Here is a 23,868-nt window from a genome sequence, read left to right as displayed (position 1 = left end):
AAATATCTTTCACTCTAAACTACAATTACATAAATGAGTCTCAAAGAATTTGAATATCAAATGTAAAAAAAAGGATTTATAAAATATGAAAAAAGGAACCATTTTATGTTTGGATATTGATCCCATTTCTACATTTGAATATATTTGTATATTGCATTAAAATTGTGAAATTTGATAACTATTGAATATTGGTACGTGTACTTAAACTCCTGACAGTAATTGGCAGGAGTTTAAATACACATATCTTTTTCTTTTACAAAAACATGGGTTGACCCCAATATAGTATCACAGGATTCTGCAACATGTGACAAGTCTTATACTCTGTTGTCTTGGTTTTCAGTACGAGACAGCAATGTGCTGTGAGAACGCAGAAGGGGTCCAGCTGGGCTCTGAGGAGGCTGAAGCACCCCCCTCAGGCTGTGAGAATCCATCGCCCATTCAGCAGGTGGCCTATCACATGGTCAACAGACGCTACAGCGAGTTCCTCAACCTGCAAACACGACTGGAAGAGAAAACTGAAGTACGGAAACTCATCAAAGGTAGGAAGGATCTGGATAGTTTTACGCAAAAAAGAAATCTACAAACAAACCTGGTTCAAATCTTGGCCACTGCTGAAATTCAGTTTAATAAATGTTTGCTACTTGAGCTAGCATCCAGGATTGTTATCTTTCAGGTGTGAAAGGTCCAAAGAAAGTCTTTCCAGACATGCCGTTTGGAAACATGGACAGTGACAAGATAGAGGCCAGGAAAGGACTTCTGGAGACCTTTCTTAAGGTTAGAGGATTGGTATTTTATACCATTTGAATGTATTTGTACGCCAAATGTACAATGTCATTTTGTTTTAAAGTTGTAGAAAAGCATTCTGTCATCTTTTTCAGCAACTTTGTTCCATCCCTGAAATCGCCAACAGTGTGGAGATGCAGGAGTTTCTGGCTCTCAATACAGACGCCAGGATTGCCTTTGTCAAGAAACCTTTTATTGTGTCACGCATAGACAAGGTTTGATCCTCAATAGATTTGTTATGGTACTTTTCTTCAAGTCATAAAGACCAATATACACATGATAATTTGTTTTAATGCTTGTTCATTGTTCATGGGTTTTGTGTGTTTAGATTGTGGTGAATGCCATCGTGGACACTCTGAAGACAGCGTTTCCTCGTTCTGAGCCTCAGAGCCCGACAGAGGATAACGAGTCAGAGATGGATGGAGGGAAAATGAGTACAGACAAGAAGAGGTATGACTCCAGAGACTAACTTTTATCCACATTCCTAAAAAATAGCCCAGAAAATGCGGTCGGAGTGGCTCGAGTTTTTGCCGATTCGCCCCTGCTTTACCTCTGCTCCATAAACTTTGAGTCAGCTTTTGATCCCAATAGCAATGCTGCCAGTTCTGTCATGTGTTTTAAAAACAATATTATCATTTGACAGAACCTCAATATCTAATAAATTGATGTTCTGATGCTGCAGAAAATATCACATGAACTTCCTCAGCAGATGGATTTTGCCCAGTTAAGGAATTTTTTTTTAAATGTCTTATTGTTTTTATCAAGCACTTAAAGACTTCTTGTCCAGACAACAGAATTATGTTTTAACCTCAAGTTCTGACCATTTCACTGGATGTGAGGGGTCATGACCAACATGGAAGGGTCTAGGACGGGACTACTCAGCGTAAAACTTCCTTTGAGTTATCCTTGCCAAGCCCCGATCTGGCAGGTGAAAAGAAGCAGGGTTTTTCTTGAAGCAGAGTGTTTCGTTTAATTTATTTGTTTATAATGTCGTGGACAGTGCCCATTGATCAACTGTCACAAAAACAGTAAATGGAGCAGCTTTAGCAAACATTGCTAATTTCCAGCTGTTGTCCCCGGCCAGATGATAATAGAAACCCTTAAAATCGCAATACATCAACCGCATTTGTTATAAAAAAAGGACAAGTAGATGCAGGCGAACGGATAAAAGAGAACAATAAAATGCAAACAACACACGCTACTACATACATGTCACATATAGCAGGGGTTCCCAACCCCCGGTCCGCGGACCGGTACCGGGCCGCGAAATAGCTGTGAATGTATCGTAATATTTGCAGAATTATAAATATATAAAAATATTTTATCATAATATTTTTTTTAAAAAGTGTTTAATGTTCGCACCTATACCAGTCATATTATTTCATCCAGTAGCCTGGTTAATCTTTCACCAGAAAACCATTGAAAATGGCTTTTATGAATTCCGAGGGATTCGGCGGCTCAGCCTGGTCTCAGCCTCTTGTGCGCACGAGAAAGTTACCGGTGCGCTAAGTAGGAAGAGGAGCGCACAGGAGACAACCGTTTAATTGCAGACTGTTATGTTGATGTGGGGAAATTACAGTGCATACATTATTTGAGATATATTTCAAACTCGGACTTCATTTTAAGGACATGTCGGCCAGGGGTGTAGAGCTATTTGTTTAAGCACCGGATTGGCAAAACAGGAGAGTAAACCAGTCTGCCTTGATCTATGAATTCATGTCCTCACGGTATGTGCTGCCCGCAGCTGTTTTATAGAAGGAAAACCTCCTTCACTTCATGAAATGGCTGCAGCATCAGGAGGCAGCGAGACGTGTAACTCCGCCTCTGAGAAGTGCAGCACCAGCGGGTAAAGATGTGCCTTTTTACGCACCGCCTTCGCTGTGTTTACCTTCATCAGAACAGTTTAAGAGTGACTGCAGGCTGTTACGTGTTAACCACACACACCTCTACACACATCTCTACACACATCAAACTGCCCGATTACTCCCCCTTTTATTCGTTTTATGAAGGAGATGTCCGGTCACCAAGGCGCATGATGTGTGTGTGTGTGTATGTGCTCTGCTCAGCTCAGCTGTGTGTTCGGTGTGTTTGTGTCTGTCCGACACCGGCATTTGTTTTCAAATGACCATGAACAGTAATTTACACACATCTGGCTAACTCCATAGGTAACATATATGCGGGTGTTCCCAAGAGAAGTTAGTTTAATCTTAATCTCGATGTAGTGCTAAATGCTGTCGGAGTGCATCGGAACGAACGTAACTATCATAATATCTTCTGAAAACAAATGCCAGTGTCACACACACACACACACGCACGCACGCACACACACACACACACACACACACACACACACACACACACACACACACACACACACACACACCCTGGCGACCGGTTTAAAAACTGAATAACGTCGGTTTTCCGTTTTTCCGAAAAACCAAAAAACGACACCGGTTCTTTTTTAAACGTTGTTAATATGTTTTGGATGCACATTGTTCTAGTATTTGTTCAGGCTGTTACATACAATTAGCCTCTGTTGCTGCCTGCTGGTGGTGAGTAAATATTAAAATCAGTTAAAATTGACAACCGGTCCGCGATTTTTTTTTAATGTATTTGCCGGTCCTTGGCACAATAAAGGTTGGGAACCCCTGACATATAGCACATCACAATCACATAACAGAAACGAGGGGCAACATGCATGATCACAACATCTAACACACACGCCACATCCAACACAGACTAGTGTGTGCAGGTGTAGTTCTCAGTGAACCATGTGTTCACCGTGTTATGTATTCCAACTTATGGCGTGTTTTATACTTTACATGATGACTGTTTCAGTGTGAACTCATGCAGTCATATTACATGTTTAATTATTGCACAAATGACAAACAAAAGATTTGATTTATGTGCATATTAATGTCTGTATGATCCCAGGTCTCGTCTGAAGTTCTCCAGTAAAAGCATCCCCTTTATGAACGGCTCAGACATTAGACCTCCGCTCTTGTTCAGTTGGGACCAAATTAGCACAGTAAGTAGTGTAACTAGCGTGTTGACATGCACCTATTTGACATTTAGGTAATCAAATTCCTTTTTGGCTTATTCATTTAATGCTTTCTCCTCTCTGTTCTCAAAGGTGTTTAGCGGGATGTCTTTTGGAGACTTGCAAGCGTTTATCACTGATCAAGAAAAACTGTCTGTCAGAATCGAATCAGAGAGGGAGGGCAGTCCCGTGAGACGAGAATTCGGAGGTGATATTTGTGACCGCATGAGAAGGAATCACAGTCAGGAACCTGGTAAGAAAGGAGCTTTCACTGTGATTGATCTCAAGTTCAGTCAGGTTGCTAGTTGGTACTCCATGTGTCAAAGCGGCTGTTGGTATGTTTAAAGAGATTAAGGACAGACCTGAAAAGACAAACAAAACTAAACAGCCTATCCTCACAGTCACACCCAAACAACAATTACAATTGAAAATAAAGGGGTTCTACTTAAATGGATTAAATCAAACATTTTATTATCTAATATTACCTTTCTTATCTAATTCTACTAGTCATTAGAAAAATATTTGTTTCGCCAGGTTTATGGGTTTGGTTGTGTTAGTGCGTGTGTGTATCGGTTTGTCCATCCACGGATAATCTTGCATACCACTCGTCCCATCAGCCTAATATCTTTTGTGAGAATGCATGACCGTACGCTCAAGGAGATCTTGTGGTTGTGATGGTTATCATTTGTGGTTGTCAATCACAAATGATTGACAACAGCTTCAGTAACAAAAGGAATATCAGACCATTGGCTAGGCTTAGAAAAAACTCTTACCTAGTATTTTACTTTTACATTTTGGCCTTTGTCTTGGATCAAAAACTGTCATTATTTGAAAAGTCTGACCTTGAACCAGATCTTTTCCAGATTAATTCAATACCCGAAATGTAAGAATTCCCTTAAATAAGGCACGATACAAGTTGAATAAATCCCTGCTTTGTAATCTTCGGGGGGGAAAGGAAGACGCACCTGGCGGTTATCTGCACTCTACTGAGTGCACTTTAGTTATCTACATAATCATCATGTCCGACTCAACTTTGTCTGATGTCCTTTTCCTGGTGTCTGCTTAACTCTACCGGTTTCCATTTAGTATCTCACCACGATTACAGCAGGAATAACTGATAGAAACCGGCTTGTTCCATATTCACAAATCAGACTCTTCAGACTGGGTTCATATTTTGAAAGCCCTAGTGTTTTATTTTTCCTTTCCTACTCAAAAGCTTCCATTAAACACCAAACACTGACATGGGTTAAAACTTTGGCCAAATGGTAAAAGTATAGAATGCCGAACAGTTCACAGCATCTTTCAATAAGTGACATTAAGATTTTAAATCAACATTTAAATACTCCACATTTGAAGGCTACACTGTCAATTACGACTTAACACATTTTAGTGGTTCAGTTGACTAATTCCTTTTTTTGGTGTTAGTCAACAAAGATGTATTCAGTCAATTGGATGATTTCATGATTTTTCCATGCTGAAGGACTTATTTTCCAATACTTACGAACACATCTCTGGTAAACACAAGATTTAAAGAAGTGCATTTGCGAGATTCTTTGTGAAGAGACTCAAATCATTTGATCGATTAGTCAACAAGATTGTTTGGGGGGTAAGTCAACTGAGAAATTGTTTGGACAAGGACAGCCCTAATATTATCAATAAATAATATAATAAAGTATTACACTTTTTGTAAATATATATTCCGGTGCTGACTGCATTGTTCCCCTCTCCTGTGATTAAAACATTTCCTTCTGAGTGTTGGAATGTCCAAAAGTCAAATTCTATTGAGAAAAGGACAGGTGTTATAATTTCTAAACCCTGCTCTACCGCTTGTCGCTCAAATGGGAGGCTCGACATTGTTGTAACAGGCTATTACTGTTTGTTAGACCCAAATCTTTGGGTGATGACATAAAATCTAAACCTTTATTCTAAAAAATCTCCATAGAAGCTTTGAATACAAAAAATGGGTACTGTGTACAGCCCTTAAAACAGCACTACACCTAGGGACAAGTCAAATAGAACCCCATGTTCAGTTCCCCCTGTGGTCTACAGCGCTTCATGCAACTTTCCAGGTTTGTGGGTTGGTGTGTCTCTAAACTAAAGGATGCCTCTCCATGCCAGTGGGGGATCGGGTTTTTCAGGACATTCACACCACGTACCCTGAAAATCTCTCAGACAATTCATGTTTGATTCTTTAAACTCACAGGAAGCATTAAAGAAGTACCCTGCTATTTCACATTGCCCTCCTATAACAGTATGACATAAAAAGCAGTAGAACAAGATATATTTTATTTTTTTAATTCCACACATAAATGTTTTCCTTATGAAGTGACCCCCTGCCCATTGTTAGCCCTAACCGTATCCCTTAACTGTCAGCTGTCCTTAACTAGATTGTATCTCACCATCCACCATATTGCATCACGTATTATCACTACTATTCCATCTTTCTCCATCACAGGGAATCTCCATAGGAAAAATGCATGCTATCATTAAAGTCATATGGGAACTGTCTTTGCATTGCTAGACATTGGAATTCAAAACATTCCACGTTTAATTGAATCCAAACTGCATTTCTTCCTTGTTAGCCATCTGGTCATTGTCATTTTGAAGGACAGATTTTTTTTCCAGACAGTCAAGGTGAATGAGAAGTGAATAAGCGCGTGGTCCTGACCAGACCCTGAAATGTTCCACTATAAAAGTTACTGGACTGATAGTTTATTGAGAACTAATTGGATGCTTTCACATGAGATGTATAGATGTCTGAATACCTCAATGTTTCAATTAGTGCATTTTCAATCTGTTGAATCTTTAAAAACAACCCAATATCAAATAATGAAACTTATTCCGTACTAAAATATTCCAAAACTACAGTTCTTTTTTTGGACTGAGCTTGTAAAACTCATATACCAAGCACTCAAGCTTGAATGGAATTAACTTCTGTACAGTAAGGTCACTTTTATAACGCAAAATACGGATGAATGACTGGAAGTGATACAAATGACATGTTCACATTTAGAAATACAATTACAGAAATCTTGTTGTATAACATTAATTGTCCTAACGTGAGCATTTAACTGGAGAAGTTTCATTGTGATATCTATTAGATAAATCTTAAAACTACATATTCTGCAGACGGCAATAGAAACATATAATACCTCTAGATTTAAGGAAGAGTGGTTGATTTCAGAGTGCAATAATTGCTCTTAGCAGAACCAGCAGCTTCTCAGTGTGACCACATGAGGGCAGTGTTACTAAATATATGAAGCTGATGATATTACTGGTCCTTCATGTTCATCAGATGCAAACATAATCAAAATAGCTCTTTAAACAGATTACTTATGTTAGGTTTTAGATATACATTCATGTCCCTCCATCTGTCTACCAAGTGCTGCTTGCATGCTAAACCGACATACAGTATGTTGAGTATGATATTTGAATGTAGAAAAATTATCTTTGTCTTTAACAAAGTCATTATCTTGTAATATTGAGTTTTTAATTTGTCTTGCATTTTGTGGTATAGCCTCTGAGATGGAGCTGGCTGAGGTGGCTCTGAACATCCTGTGTCTGCTGATGAAGGAGCAGTGGAGCTGGTTGTGCACCGAAAACATTCAGAGGACCATCAGGCTGCTGTTCGGGACCCTTATCAACAGGTGACGTGATACATTTGTTGTAGAATGCCACAAAAAGTTACTATAAGTAAGGTTTTTTACCCAAAACCATGTTTAAAGCTTGGATAAGTAACATTGGAGAAGCCAGCAAGAGTAAGTTTGATTTAAAAAATCCAAACAATACAGCCTTATGTTTCCAACTTTTTTCCAAAGAAAGTTGCAATAAGCACAGGTTCCAGTATTCTTGCAAGAAAATAGCAACACTGACATATATTCAATAACTATATGACATATAGACTGTAGAAAGTAAAGAACAGTTTAGATATTTTTGGCAATGCAAGATGTTGATTTTTGATTGTATCCTAATCCTAAATTATCCAAAAGGCTTTATTTACGTATTCAAATCGCTGACATTTTTTTATAGGGAATGCCTCCGAACCCTCTTACCTGTTCTTATCTTTGTATTCACTACTCTAATAGGGATGTCGCAAGAACCGATACTTGGGCAAATCAATACCAAAATACATTTGTTTTAACTTTGTTCTTAAGTAACACTAATGGGATCAGGTCTTGAGACCAACGGCATCGTATTGTCCAGCCTAAACTCACTATCCACTATCTTTCCTGATAAATCTACATGGTTAAAAACAAATCTGTGTTGAATTTGGCAGGACCAGAGCTAGTTAACGTGAGCTGTTAGCTGTTAGCTGCTAGCAGCCGGCAGTAGCTCTATTGTGTAAAACTCTGTTTCAGGTGAAGGTTAATTAACCTAAAACAGATTTTATTGTGTTCAAATAGAATTTTGTGAAATTTAGTTTTTAGTTAATCTTGTTCAAGAAGATGTTTTCACGGCAATATATAATAGATTCAATAGAGGGAACTATGACCTTTTAACTTCCCAGCAAAAGAAACAGGATACAAACGGTAATATGTGTGTGGTGAAATACAGTGATTTATCGGAAATGTTTCTCATGGTGGTATTTAATTGGTTATCGAGAATCATGGAATTTCACTGGTATTGGAAGCAACTAATACATGTTTGGTATTGTGACAACCCCATTTTTTGGAGTTCGCAGGTCTTTAAAAAACACTTTGGTTGAGTCATAATGACACTTTTATGGCTATCCACTTTTAAATGTTTTGCTAATCCTAATGATAATGGATATTATTTATGTAATATTGCTGAGACACAACTTGGAAAATGCAGACACTTTCCCCATCCTCAGTGACTTGTTATAAGCAGATGCTGGTACCAATTTGAAACCTACTAATATAGATCTTTCCAAGTGAACCTGGCTGACGCTGCCACAACAATGCAAACAGCAGTAGCCTCTGGTTGACTCTGTCTTCTTAAAGTACTTTTACGAGCTTCTATGCTACGAGCTTTAGGCTGCTAAGAAGTGATGGAAATGTAGACGTAGTGGGACTTTGTGGACTCAGCCAGGTCAGGACATGAGAACAAATGGTTCCTAGTGGAGATTCCACAGAGAGGACTGTTTATGAGCTGGAGAGGGGACTCTGGCTCATGTACAAGTCAAGAGAGTTGATATTCAGGCTTGGCCACGAGTCTTTGCAGTGGTCCGTGTTTTAAAAAGGAGCATCACTTGCCATGCACTGTATTAATCACTTACAGAAACGAAAGAATCAGAGAACTTTGCTCTTGCTAAACAGTATGTGGTATTTTTATTATTACACTTGTTGTTTAATAGTTTATGTGCATACGTGCATGAATGCTCACCTATTTGGCACTATAAAGAATGCCTGACAGCAACTTCCCAAACATTTGTCGCAGATAGGTATAGCTCTGACTGCCAGTAAACTGAACATGCAGACAATGTTCTCGGGTTCTAGTGTTTGTGGTGTCAGTGCTGTGACCTCACGTTCCCCGGGGTGTCAGTACCGCAATATCGTTTCTTCACATTGATACTGGGCCCTCTATTTTAAGAAGTTCCACCAGCCAAGTATGAAAGGCCTTTTGTTTGGCCTTGTCTATATGAGGCTACCGTCTGTCAACATTGCAGTGAGAGCTCTCGGTGTGGCAGGTATCTCCTCTCATCGACTGGTTTCTCTGTGAGAAGGAGACGAGATGCTCTGGACGGCTCTTTACAGAAACACTACCTTTGCAGTTGTGTCACTAAGATAGCTCTGTTCATGTATCATTTTTCAACGAAGTTTAAAACAAATGCAAAGTGGTATTATATGGTAAGAACATGAAGAGTACAACATTAAATGTAATTCAAAAGCAGCATTTGCTTGTGTTTAAATCTAAAATAGTATAAAAAACGGCCATTGAAGCACATTTTCGGACACCTTCCGTTTCAGTCCCGTGATATCATTGGGCTCCAAATAACTTTTTGCCATTTACTTTATTTGGAAAGACACTTCTGTTGACATACGCTAAATGAACTACCTTGTACAAACAACCTAGTTTGACAACCTAAAAGTTGTAAAATTTGCTTAAAGCCAAATGCAAAGCTGTTTTCAGTTTCCAATCGTTTGACAAAACTGAGACCGGACGTGATGCTGTCGTGAGGGTTTGGTTTGGAGGCAGGGTTTAAGGAAAACGTAATTGACCATGCTCTTTGGGCCCAATGATTATAGAATATTTCCGGAAGGTCCAGGGAAGTATTTTCAGGCCATTTTGTAACTCTCATAGGAATGAACGGGGTCTGGCCTCCAACGCTGTATTCAGTTCTCTTTATACATCCATGGTCTCGACCCACAACCTTTGGGCTTAAGCCATGATTTACTGATGCTTAATAGAAAATATGCCTTTTTATTTTGGGATTTCCTCCATTTGATTAAGACATACAACACATTTTGGGTCCAATTCAAGAAGAATTTTAGCCTCTAATAAAAATTGTTTTTAGCCATGCCAGCGTGACTTCGAGGGTGGGAATAATGGCTGGTCAGTTGATCTATCACTCTGGTCCAGACTGAAATATCAATGGATTGCCTTGGAGTCTGTCACAGACACTCATGACTCCCAGTGGAAGAATCCTAACGACTTTGTCGATTCCCTGAAATTTAATTTGGGACCAGGCCCGCCCCTCCCTACACGCAGATCACACAGACTGCGGAGCGGGCCTCATCTTGCGGAGGGAGCCTCATCTGATGCGCAAATGCGGCGCACTTCAGCTTATGCGCAAATGCGGCGCACTTCAGCTTATGCGCAAATGCGGCGCAATTAAGCGCACCACAGCTCCGGCGCTCGCAGTTCGCGCACGTGCTACACTAGCACCCCCGTCGACGCTCGTCGACGCTCGCGACACAGAGGGCCTCATCACATAACTTTGCGTGGGGCCACAAGTTGGCCAGGGCCAGCCCTGTCATCACCATCAACAGCTCAAAAATGTAATTTGTAACACTACAGATTCACACTCTGATACTAGTCACCTCCCTGGTGAAACAGAACAACACAAGTAGCAACCACCTGAATGTTTATTCTAACATGCAATCCAACAGCACTGAAGAGTTTTGGTTAGAGAGCCTTCATTGTTTCAGTTTTGGTCAGCGATTCCTTTTAATAAATTGATCCACAGGGTTAGGGTTCCATACAAATCTTAATGTTTTTTTAGTGGGACTAGCAGTTTATTTAAAGTGCTGGGAAGTTTATATTTGTTCATAATATAATCTGACAGTTGTTTGGTGGGAGACAAGTAGAAGCTGCAGAGAGAAACCATATCCATGTTTGTTGGTGGGAGATAAAACCAGGACAAAACAGGCCGTGTGTGTGTGTGTGTGTGTGTGTGTGTGTGTGTGTGTGTGTGTGTGTGTGTGTGTGTGTGTGTGTGTGTGTGTGTGTGTGTGTGTGTGTGTGTGTGTGTGTGTGTGTGTGTGTGTGTGTGTGGTGTGTGTGTGTGTGTGGTGTGTGTGTGTGTGTGTGTGTGTGTGTGTGTGTGTGTGTGTGTGTGTGTGTGTGTGTGTGTGTGTGTGTGTGTGTGTGTGTGTGTGTGTGTGTGTGTGTGTGACAGGTCTGGCTGGAAAAGCCGGCTCTGTGCTCCTATAAATGGGGTCCAAGGCAAAGCTCTGGTTTGGGAGATGTCTGAGTTTTATGGACTGGAAAGTGGGAAAGTTTAGGATGAATATAGTCTCTTTCTCTTAGACAGCAGTCTGGATGGAAAATCCAGCTGGAGCCAGATTGTTGTCAGTGTCTAGATGTAGCAGCCACTCTATGTGAACATCACCAGCATTATTATGAACCCTCATGTTCTGGTTTTAAGTTAAACGTAATGCTTCCTTCGTTTGCCAAATAAAAAGGTTTATCGAAAATCACCTCGAGTTAATGCACTTGCGTTTAATCTGTAAACATTTGTATCGCTTATTATTAATGTTACCAATTTGACCCAACTTTTGTCCCGTAACATGTAATGCACTGACTTGAGTACATCACATTTAAAAAATATTTTTGCTAAAACATGCGCTAGCCAGTTTCTTGAAGTTGTACTGGAGGAGATAGGGGGACACAGTCACCATTGTAGGAAAAGACAGTGCGCGCAATATGTTAGCGTCAGTAAGAAAACCCCCCATGATAAATACAAGCAAAGCAAATACTAAACGCAATTTCAATTATTTTATCCATTGACACGACTACCAATAATGCAAATAAGTCATTGAAAAATTCAGAGCGCTGATAATTATGTCAGCCTTTTAAAATGTGTGATGTAATTTCCATAAATGCTTGCGTGAGTGTTTAGGTTGCCCTACTACAGAATGAAATACGCCCTCAGAGTCTCTGATATTGACTTACAAGCACCAGACAACCCTGGCTGTAGCGATGCGGTGGAGAAAGACAGTTAGTCGCAATGATGATAGAATATAATGATTGTAATTAATCTTATTGCATCAAGTGGTTCAGACTTTCTTGGAAAGCTCTTTTGCCATTGGCTGTGGTTAGCAACACACTAAGTTTGGAACATTTCCCTTGAGTGAGTTGACGTCATTCGGGCTGATGGACAAGGCACATTTACCACTCCAACTTATTGGAGAGTCCACCTGCTCTACAGTGCTGTTGCTGTCTTTGTTCTTGTTTTGCAGTCGGTTGTCTGTAAGTTGGACCGGCTTCCTTATTGCTTTTCAAGACATTTCAACGCAATCATTTCCATGTGGCAACTCCATTCTGCCCATCTTTTCTGCACCTGTCCCACAATGACATGATTCTTTATTTGTACTCACTAATACAGTATATTAATACTTCTATAAACAAATCAAATGGTAGCACAAGTTCTTGCTGACAGCGTGATGATGGAGGTGAGGATGAAGGGAGCATGGAGGATTTGAAGCTTGTCAGCAGTTGTCATATAGAAGGCTCTCACTCACTCAATCTTTGTATTTTGCCCTCTCTGCTTCAGCTACACTGTTAATTAATACCAAGGGATCTCTGTCTGACATACAGTGGCCTGCTTGGGTTTCAGCGGTGGTGAACAACAAGTTGTTTGGCTTCAGGAAGGTGGTTTTGGTCTCATAGCTGCACTATTTAGCTCGTGACCACATTGTGGCATTTGGAGAGAACTCTGAAGACGCGGTCAGAACTCCAACATTACCAAAATACAAAACACTGGGTTTTATAAGTAGTATTTTATTCACTATGACTCCACTGGCATGTTATTTCATAATTTTGTTTTTCAATGTTTAAATCTGGCAGTTTCACTCTCAGAGCATTGGTTCGGGGTATATCCAATAACAACAGTCTTCAATGTTAATCTGGTTTAATATAGTCTTTTCTAGGGTTTTCACTTCAGGCTCATGAAGATTACGTTGTGCCATATACCAACATCTCCAAACTAAAGTGGTTTTTAAGGCACTGTAAAACCATAATCAGGGCTTTTTCGCCGAACAATATTAACACATGAGCCTCGCACTAGTTTTGTTCTCAGCTTTTTTAAAGGAGTATCTCATAGTATCAGCAGACTTTATTTCTTACTGAATCAAGTCTTCAAGTCAAGAGATTGTCTTTCAGTATTTAATAGGCTTTCTGCAGAAAGGATGCTCTTTATCTGCCCTTCGTAAGCTTTTAGAAACACAGAATCGTTGGGACTCTTAAACAGTGTAAAAACAACAACTTATCTGTATTAGTACATTTACTTTAGGGTTATGCATTGTGAGAAAAAAGACACAGCAAAAGAACATTCAGTAATTTTCCTTTCTTGCACGTGATTAATCAAACGCATCAATATTGCAATTTTCAATTACAATAGAACACATCTATAACATGTATTATTTATATATACAGTTGTCACTCAGTAAGAGATAGGATGTGATCTCTTTGACAATTGAGCAAAAAACTCCAAATGAAAAAGACTAGGAAATACAGGTAAAAGATGCAGAAAACATTGGTTAGAAAACCTTGCGCTACGATTGGTTTTGTTAATGATATGAAAAAAAAGTTGCATCTCAAAAAATGAAAGTAAATGATTGTCACATTTAGAGGAATATGAAAGTCAATTGTAATGTACTTAGTTCCACATTCTCCTGTCAGTACAATTTAGACCCAGCTTAAGTTCATCCAAGTTTGATGCATGCTGCCATCTCCACTAGAGAGAAAGAAAGAGTATTACAACTAATTGGTAAAGGCACAGTGGTCTGAAATTACTACATCTGCAAATATGTATCAGCAGATATTTAGTTTGAGGTATTAACAGTAGAAGAAAACAGTCATACGTGTCTGGCTTTGAAGACTATTATACATCTTCGATAGTTATTACTTTAGTAAGCGTTCCCTGAATGTATTCTTTTGGACATTGTGTATAATTTGGCACGTATGTCTGGCTTCCAGAGTTGATTTTTTTGTCATGTCCTTACATAACAGAAAACCTCATGCAGTATGCAGTATGAATACTCTAAAGACCCTATTATTCTCAATGATGTGGGGAATCCAGGGATTTAGGTATTTGGATTCGTCTAAAAACCATCCACTCTGGATTGTTCTTGACACTGCTGCTTGTTTCCACAGTGAGGAGGTTATATCCTTCGCCGTTTTCCTGTTCCTTGACATATGGGTCCCGGGGCCAGGCGTGTGGTGTAAACAGAACACCCTGCTGGGAGCTCCAAGCTTCTCCTGTCAGCAGGAATTCACTCTCAGGCCCAGTGTGCTGGTGGTCAGACGGGTGGGCTACACAAGACAGATCTGGTATTGGTGGGAAGAAGAGGAGGGAGTGTTGGATGGAAAGAGGCTGTTACATAATGGAGCTGGGCTATCTATCAGGCTCTGTTGAGTGGAGTCAGTGTGACGACCCTGGACAGGCTGTCCCTGAGAGGAGACAAATTCAGACTCACCCCGTAAAGTGGGATCAGTCTGTAAGTGGTTTCTATCTCACCCTGTGTTTCAGTTGGACGTGTGCCCTGTGTCATGGCACTATCACGTTCGCTAGAGGAATTATTCCCTTTTTACATCTACAAGCGTTTCTGAAGAATAAATATTGTCTTCTATTACAGGCTAATAGTAGTCTGCAGTTGCTTTCCAATTCTTACAGACCTATGTAATCCTCTCAAGGGAACATAATAGGTCAAATACTTAGGTCACTTTTCGTCAAGGTTATGAAACATACTTATCCCCGGGCCCCTGGGTGCCATCAGCTCAAGCTTGCCAGCCTCTGTGTTCATTTATCCTTATTTAGTGTCAGCGAGTTGAAAGGATGACAAAATCCTCCCTCCCCAGGACATGAAGGATATTATGTCTCATTATTATCCACACTCTTGGGAAGGTTAGATGAAGAACAAGTGTCGTGTGCTTGAACACCGTACGGATGTTTGCATGATGAACTTGATAAGCGACCCTTCACATCTCTGGTGTCTGTTTTCCCCGCTCACCTGAGCCCGGGGACCCGAGATGTGGCTCCAGAGTTCGTCTTCTGTCTCCCGGGACATACTTGTGCAATGACATCTTGTCTGTCGAAAACTGTCTGTAGGCTTATTTTAGCTCCAATGGGACCTGGTTAAGCTTGTCAGTGTTTACCATAGATGGTAACTCAAATAAATCCCACTACAACACATGCATAGTTGTGCGCCAGCTCAGCTGATGTTTTACGATTTTTTTGGATTCTCTTGCGTCACATGTTATTGATTTCCTGCCAAGTCATCGAAGTATCTTTCTTCCTCTTTTAGCTTGGTTGCCATTGATTGTGTCAGTTTCATTGTTGGAGTTGAGCCCTGTAGTTCATTGAATCACTCCTTCAGACCCATGAGCTTGTAAGGGTAACTGGACTCTATCTGAGGACTTTAAGTGAGGATCTTTTTGAGGCTAATGGCGCATTTCCACTGCAACGGGGTAGCCCCGTTTAAGCGTCCCTAAGCGTCCTCGCTCAGGCCTCGGGCTGCCTCGCTGGCCGTCCGAGGCCGTGGCGCATTGCCATTACAGTTTAGGACCTGGGGTAGCAACGCAGTGTAGGCGGGGCGATCGGCTTTGTTTTTGTTCACATTTCGAGTTGTTCCGTCGAGCTCCCGCTGGATTTGATCATCCCCAATGAGATGTAGGAACGTCGTCACCAGAGTTGGGTGTAACGCGTTACAAAGTAACGCGTTACTGTAATAATATTACTTCCGTTGGTAACGGAGCAGTGTAACGCGTTACTTTTATGATTCAGTAATCACACTACAGTTACTAACATTGCCCCGACACGCGTTACTTCGTTACTTTTATAAAATAATCACACTCACTGACAGACTAGAGGGGTTTCCGCCGCAGGTTTATATACATGTAGGCCTATGTAATCTGCGCGATTTGCGAGACCACATCTCCACGTGCAGTGCTGCATAAACATGGCTGAGTCTTTTCATCTGTAAACTCCCTCAACGGGGCCGCTCGCTCTCTTTTGTTGATCGCCCTCTCACGGGTGAACAGTTCAATGCCCCGCTTCATTGTAGGAATTCTGCCATGTCTCTACCACTTTAGTTTGACCATCTCTGTTACTAAGTTATGGAATACTAAATAAATAAGTAATTAGATACCTTACCGTTATGCGCTCATAAAGAATGATAAGAATAATGCGTCTTGAACTGGTTTAATTAGTGTCTTGACGTTTCACAGACTGTTAGCTTGTTGTGTGGCTGGTAGCCTATTTTAGAGCATATCAAAAGAAAGACTTGTGTTATGTCTTCCTTAAAGCAATAGTAATTGGGGGGGCAAGTGGAGTCTCGCAGAGGCAAAACTGTGGCGCGCTTACACTGTAGGTGCGCCGCAGTCTGCGTGATCTGCCTGTAGGGAGGGGCGGGCCCTGCGAGTAAAGTAACGAGTAAAGTAACGAGTAAAGTAACGAGTAAAGTAACGAGTTACTTTATCTAGAAAGTAACGAAGTAGTGTAATATATTACTTTTTAAAAAAAAGTAATATGTAATATGTTTTCTTTTTTTTAGTAACGACCCCATCTCTGGTCGTCACCTCCTCGGTCGACCACGGTGTGCTTTTCTTATTAGACGTAGCCATTTTTGTAGCTCATCCGTTTACAAAATGCTGTTTATAAAAATGCTGCAAGCTTGCTTCTAAATATATATGCGACGCTAGGGATGAACTCGCGCGCGATCTTGTGACGATTCTCTCTGGCCAATCAGCAGTCGAGAGTGTTGACGTCACTAGTTCAGCCCTGGCCCTGGTCTGATAGAACCACGATTTTATGGGGCCGGAAAAAGAGGGAAAAAGTACCCGCTAGTACTAGCTAGGCTATATGGAAAGGCCACCAAAAACTGGCCTGGCCGCTTGAGGACGGTTAAGGACGCTTAAACGGGGCTACCCGCTGCAGTGGAAATGCGCCATAAGACTACATGTGTTGTCACAGCTAGAGGAACATGCTAATGCAAAGAAATTAGCATGAATATATGTGGTGGCTTTTTAAAATTGCAATGTTTCTGCAGTGTTAACACATTCATATTTTTGTTTCATACAAAAAGTTACTTTTCTCTTCTTGTGAGTCGACATTTGAAAGAACAATCATAATACAGCAAAAACAAGACATCTTAGAATAATGATTTCATGTATTGCTATGATGCCTTGCTGAAAGAGGGGGAAAATGTCCTTTGGCGATGTTTGTGTGATATAAAGTATGACATTCTCAGTATTGCACCACAAAATGTGTCAATGCCAACGCTCAAATGTCAGTAAACTTCCACGGGACGGAGACACAAAAACAGTTTTGTCCCGATTTGAAAAGTGGAAAATCATGCACAATAGAATATCTACAGTTTATCCTTTCTTTCACAGAAATACATGATATTTATTTGACAAATATTTAGCTGTAAACTAGCAATAATGTCTAAAAAAAAATAATCTGTCAGTTATGTAAATGAACGACATTTAGCTGGAAAACTAGCTCAGGTAGGTTTCACAAACTGTGTAAGAAGTATTACCAGTCAGTCCAGATGACTTAAAGGAGTAGGAGGATGTCATATTTGGAGTTGTCAGGGATCTTCCTCTGAGCTCATCCTGGGTTGGCACTGCCTCCTCTCTACGCCTACTACTTGTGTATCTTTGGAAACTCAAGGGCAATGCTCGAGGGTATTTTCCTCCAAAGGATCTCAGTATGTCACCTGCACTGTAAACATCTGTTTCCTGGCAGCACTAACACAGTAATCATTACCACAGGGAGAAGCTGGCTCTCCTCTCCTGTGAGCTGCTTGTTTTTCACCCAGCAGTCTTGGGTCGGCCACTCTGTGTACAGCACTGCTAGACTGTTCAGATTTTTTTTAAAACCACAGCTGTAATATACATTTATTTTCTTTATGATAACTGCTGTTCACATAACTAAATGCCAGTGAAGAGGGTGAAGTTTGTTAAACTTCATGCTGATAGAACCGACAAACTTAGGAAACTTGTCCTGACAAGATCCGTACTTGTGTGTTAATGATCATTTAATTTGTTTTTTGATCAATTTAAATCTCATCAATCCCCCAGGCAGAGAGCAAAACATTAGTTAAATGTGAGTTAGAAAAATATTTCTCTGACAAGGGTAGCTGGAAAAGTACTGGTGGTTTTCATGGTAGTAATAATGCTGTACACAGTCTAAAACTTTACCAGACCACAATCCCTCATATAGAATTACTTGGCATTTGTCAGCTCTAATTGGTCAAAAGCACTCTGTTTGTGAATGTGCGTGTGCGTGTGCATGTGCGTGTGTGTGTGTGCGTGTGTGTGTGTATGTGTGTGTGTGCAGGGTCTAAATCCGTGTGTGGTTGCATGGGCCAAAAGGAAAAGTAATCTCTTCGGTGATTGCCATAAGACTGCAATGGTGATGACAGCAAGTTCGAAGGATGTTAGTGTAGCATAGGCAAGAACATTGACCCGTGTGTGTGTCTTGATGTTTTCATGCACTGACCTATCTCATTAAGCATGTGCTAAGATGTGACGTGTGGTACCCAGACGGTGTTAATGCAAACCTCTGTGGGCCATATGGGATTAGATTCTGGCTCAGGTCTGTAACGTCACATGTCTGTGTTTTGACCAGCCATGGGGAACACGGCGCCATGATAGTCCCTATAAAACCAGACCTGCACACTCAAACATACACAGAGAAACAGAGCTGACTGTAGACAGAGGGGCGGGCGGCTGTAAGACGGCACCATGTCCTGAATGGAGGCGCTGATGTGATGAGCAATGTGCCGGAGGGCTGCACTGAGGTGTACGCCTCACTGGGAGCAGACACATCACACAGTGAAAACAACTGTTCCCACTGCCGACATCTGTGTTCCTCACAACTGGAAGTCTGGTCCTTAGATAGGGAAATTCTGCAGGAATGGATATTTCTGTAGTATGAGTAATACTGTGTGGGCTGTTGAAGGATGAAGAAACCCACCTTCCTGTAATTATATTTGCCTTGTCACTGCCCACTAGTGTTAGGTCTAATGGTCTCATCGTGCCTTTTGCATCTGTTTGTGCTCTTCCTTGGTTGATGTGTACAGTACACGAGAGTGTGGATACGATATAAGACGGATGGGTTGGGCAGAGTTTTGACAGTTTTATACAGATTGTGTCCGGGTTCGGCCTACTTCACATGGTGCTTCAAGCTGTTTTCAAAGTGAAAATCGAGCGTAAAGATAAATAGAAAGGATGGGTTTTCTGTCTGTATTGGTCTTCTACTTGTTCAATGATTCTATGGTTTTTGAATCTTTATTGACAATGTATACTTATATATATAATATATATATTTTACACTTTCAGATTGCCTGTAATAAACCTCACATTTCAAATATCAAATACCCATAAAAATCACTTTTCCAATGTAAGTATTTATCTATGCGAATATTCATATTCATGACTAAACTAGCACACATCTTAGTTAGAATAGGTCAATAACAATGCCCTCTCAACATCAGCCTGGTCATTCTTAGCATGTCAAACTTTAATCTCAATTCTCTCAACCCAGCCTTGTCTTTTCAAGAAATATACATGATCTCATTGAAAAGTAAAAAAGCCAAAGTTAAAAGATCATATTTATTTGTTGAGTTAATATGTGAACCTTTTCAGTGGAGCAGCCCTAGGTGGTTAACGAGGAAATTAAACATCATCATTTTACCAATCAGGAAATCCCTTTAAATGTTATTTAAACTAGACTTAGTGGCATGTCTGTCTTAATTTTCCTGATAACTTGTGTTGAATAGCGTTTCTCACACTTTTAGAGATGATTGTTGGTCTGGTGGGCTTTAAAACACCATCGAAATGTAAATCCCACCTTCCATCACCCTTGAAAACACCATCAACACATGTCATTTTGTTTATTAAAGACTTTAAACACCATCATGCTACTATATTCTCAAATAGTGCAAGTTGTATATAAACAGGTAGTGATTTGTATCTTAGTCACTTCTTCTTTCTATATCCATGACTGTTCTAAGTAAAGCTTGGCTGTAAATGCTGGATAATTAACACTTCATCACATGGAATGGCCTCTAATGTTATCCCTGCTTCTTAAATTGAACAGAGCAGGTTTTGGTGAGTAGCTGGCACTGACTTTATATTTGCCATGACGAGCAAGTTTCTCTTAGAAGAAACATGGACTATATTCCCTTAGATCTGTAGTTTTTACATTGGCTATAGGCAGTGGCGACTGGTCATTAGGGGCAGGTGGGGCACAGCCCCACCTAGTGTCAGCAGAAAGTATTACAAATAATGATTACAAAAAAATGCAAAAAAAAATATAAAATATATTTTAAGATTATGTTTAATCATCTGATTCGTCTGTACATTGCTGTTTTAGTCTGTGTTCTTCTAATTAGTGTCTACAGTGTGTGCCTATTGAGCTGTTTAGAGCCATGTGGGACAAAACCCGATCCTGCCCCTCCCTCTCACTGTCTAAGTCAATAGTGACTGTAAAAACTACACTGCGCATGCTCAGAATATTTTCCTATTTAATGTGTGTGGCAACAAAATAATGACCATAGGGGCATAGAGCTGCCATCCCCACCATACGTCATCTCACATAATTCAGAGCTGATTGGCTGTAAGTACGTGTGCCGCGAAAAGTGTGGTGTGTGAAGAGGAGACGAGAGAGCTGCAGTGAGGCGTCCTAAAACCCGGAAGTAAGCTGCGCATGGCTTCCCTCAACAAAAAAGTAATGAGATTTCTCCATAGGATTTTAGAAAACAGCTCCAAATAAGGTCTGTGGGAAACGTAGCGGTTAGATAAATGCACGTTTTGTTCAGCCGGATAATATCCACATAATAGAGATTTTTGTCCAGAAGGATAGGGAAATGGACTTCATCTTCAAGTCAAGGTAAGACTGCAATTTTATTGAAAATGGGATCTTACTAAGAGAGAACAATTCAATATTTAAATGATAAAAATCACATTTTTTGGGTATCCTTTTGTTGAACTGTCTGTTTAAAATTAATTGAAGCATCCGACAAAAAAAGCTTTTGAAAATAATATTATATTTTGATTTAGGTCAAAATATAATATTTGTAAACCTGAAGAGTCAGTGCCAGTGCCTCACCAGCCATGAACCTCACTGCAGAAGCTTATAGACATCTAAGTTTTTTGTGCCCCACCACTTTTGTACATATAAAAACGCCACTGGATATAGGTATCAAGACAATCAACATGTGTTTCTCTATCCATTGCCAAATTACTTGCCAAAGTGAAGGATGGCCTAACAATTTATCTGCGTTTTGCGCTTGGGGAAAGCTAATTTCATTTCCCGATCTGAAGACTCAAGATACAAAAAATAGGACAAAATTGGCCTTTAGTCTTAGCCAATGAAGCCGTGCTTACAGCACAGCTTCTATGCTCATGAAACGTGATGGTGTGTTCCTATGAAGAAACTCTGCGCTGACCATTTCCCCAGGAGATCTTTGGTCACGGTCTTGCACAAAGATAATTTCCACATGACTCCTGTCTGCCACACAGCCGTGTCCACATCATGACTTTTGATTTCTCCTTATTGCTCACAGGCTACAGACAAATGATCTCATATGTGGACTGAAAACTCATCTCTTTCGACTCCACTTCGAGCGATAGAATTACTAACAAAGCACTTATATACTAATAAAGGACTGGCTTATCTAAAGCCAGTTGAGTAGCACTTGAAATGTTTTGGCTCTATGAAACCTGATGTACTTATATGATTCTGTTTTCTTCAAGTTTGTATCTTATTGGTCGAACACACTTATTGTAAGTCGCTTTGGATAAAAGCGTCAGCTAAATGCAATGTAATGTAATGTGGGGATGCAAACTGTATTCATTATCTCCATGTGCTCCTGCTGTTCATCTCTCTGATGTAAGACCATTTACTGACAATGGAAGTCTTAATGGGAACCAGGGTAAACAGTATGGTTTCCCAGCCGTCATACACTTACCTAAGAAGTGAGGTCACAGATAAATCAGGTTCATGTTACAGATTTAGAAATTCATACTTATTGGTCACTTTCTTCCATATGGAATTCTGTGTAAAATGTCACCTTTAGAAATGGCTCATGCTTAGACCCAAGACTAGACATGGTGTAAGAAGTAAAGAGCTTAATGTGCCCAGTTTAGATGTGGTATCTTTAGGGTTGGTAAGCGAAACTCTGTACCAAATTAGAAGCTAATCCAAAAGTACCCAATAACATTTTTGAATCGACAGTATCTGCAAGGCGCTACCTAGCTATCTGGCAGGACCTGTGTACGTGACACAAATACCAGTAAATATAATTAAACTCACTTTGTAGATGGCTAGTTAACACTCAAAATATCTATATTTTTTCTTATTTGAGCATTTGACCTCTGGTATTTTTTTCACGATTTGGAAACGAAACGTAGATTTGATTAAAAAAATGATTTGGTAAGCAGATTTGGAAACGATACAATTCATACAATCCCTGACCTTATGTTTTTAACCCTATCAGTACAACTCTGTATTTTCAATAATGTAGGTGAGTTTTATGTCATCCATGTTTTACTAGGAACCACACAGAACTTTTTAGTCAGTTAAACATTAAAAGGTATTTAATGTATGATGCTCACAGACTAAGTTATCACATTTAAAGAATGCCTTTTTCCTGGGATTTAATATTTTCACATACATTTCAGGTTCTGTTAAAACAGAACTTCAAACCAAAAGCCTGCAGCGAAAAACCATATGGAGGTCATTTAGGATAACTGACAGGCCTGTGTGAGAGCTGTAATGCACTAACATACAGTAGACCATAACCATGTTTATTCATTTATTGGCTGTTTTTTTACTTCACATTCTGCCTGGAGAGTCTGTCTTTTAAAAAAATAAAGTAACTTACTAGCAATTGATTCTATAATGTTTGGATTTACAGCAGTGCAGATAACTGTTAAATGAACCCTGCATAGTTCTAAACCTCTAGTAGCACTATGGAACTTGTTTTTCCATGAGTGGCTGCCTGCTTTGTTGATCATTTGCACGGGCTGGAGCATGCACATGCGCGCACCAATGATTTAACACTATTCCTCTGATCTGCTGGTGGCCGATATGAGATCCTCTTACAGTAAATGCTGTAAGCCAGTAAGCTATATGTGACCACTTTTAGATCCCAAAAAATGGGGATTTGATCTGATTCCCAATTTGGCTTTGGCTATCACTCGGGAATGTTATGCAGCAGTAGAGGTTGCACATTTGTGATCCTAACTTAACATCTTAATATCTTTAACTATGAGTATTATAATAAATAGTTTCTGCTTGGCCTTGATAAGTTGCTGCCAGGTGTTCCTGCCTAGAATTTGGTATTTTCTTATTTCATTATCTTGATTATGTTTTGATGGGTCTCAGCCGATGGAAACTTGGAGCAGTCCGCGGACTGCGTGACCTCAATTAAATCTGATCACAGACCAGACTGTGTCAGCGTGTTAATTTAGACTGAAGTGTGAAGCTAGATTGGGACACTCTGTCTTTAACCAGCGGGTTATTTATAGGAACATAGTGCATCATTCCAGCCATTAACACAGACACAATTTATGGGTACCAAACACTATTTTTTATCTGCTTTGCTTTCTTTTTTTAAGGTCTTCAAAAC

The 23,868-nt window shown here is 40.1% G+C and overlaps 1 protein-coding gene across 3 annotated transcripts in view; it reads left to right on the top strand.

Annotated features, from left to right (window-relative positions):
• Positions 1 to 23,868, top strand: part of snx19b (sorting nexin 19b) — a 69,246-nt gene that overhangs the window by 35,476 nt on the left and 9,902 nt on the right. For all 3 annotated transcript variants that reach the window (XM_034239944.1, XM_034239945.1, XM_034239942.1), the window contains exons 5-11: positions 341 to 539; positions 674 to 774; positions 879 to 998; positions 1,112 to 1,233; positions 3,718 to 3,811; positions 3,917 to 4,076; positions 7,341 to 7,470. In XM_034239944.1, coding sequence (XP_034095835.1) covers positions 341 to 539; positions 674 to 774; positions 879 to 998; positions 1,112 to 1,233; positions 3,718 to 3,811; positions 3,917 to 4,076; positions 7,341 to 7,470 — 926 coding nt within the window. The remainder of the gene's footprint in view (positions 1 to 340; positions 540 to 673; positions 775 to 878; positions 999 to 1,111; positions 1,234 to 3,717; positions 3,812 to 3,916; positions 4,077 to 7,340; positions 7,471 to 23,868) is intronic.

Source organism: Gymnodraco acuticeps, unplaced genomic scaffold (genome assembly GCF_902827175.1).
Source record: "Gymnodraco acuticeps unplaced genomic scaffold, fGymAcu1.1, whole genome shotgun sequence".
NCBI classification, from domain to species: domain Eukaryota; kingdom Metazoa; phylum Chordata; class Actinopteri; order Perciformes; family Bathydraconidae; genus Gymnodraco; species Gymnodraco acuticeps.
This window is presented reverse-complemented; position numbering and strand designations above follow the sequence as displayed.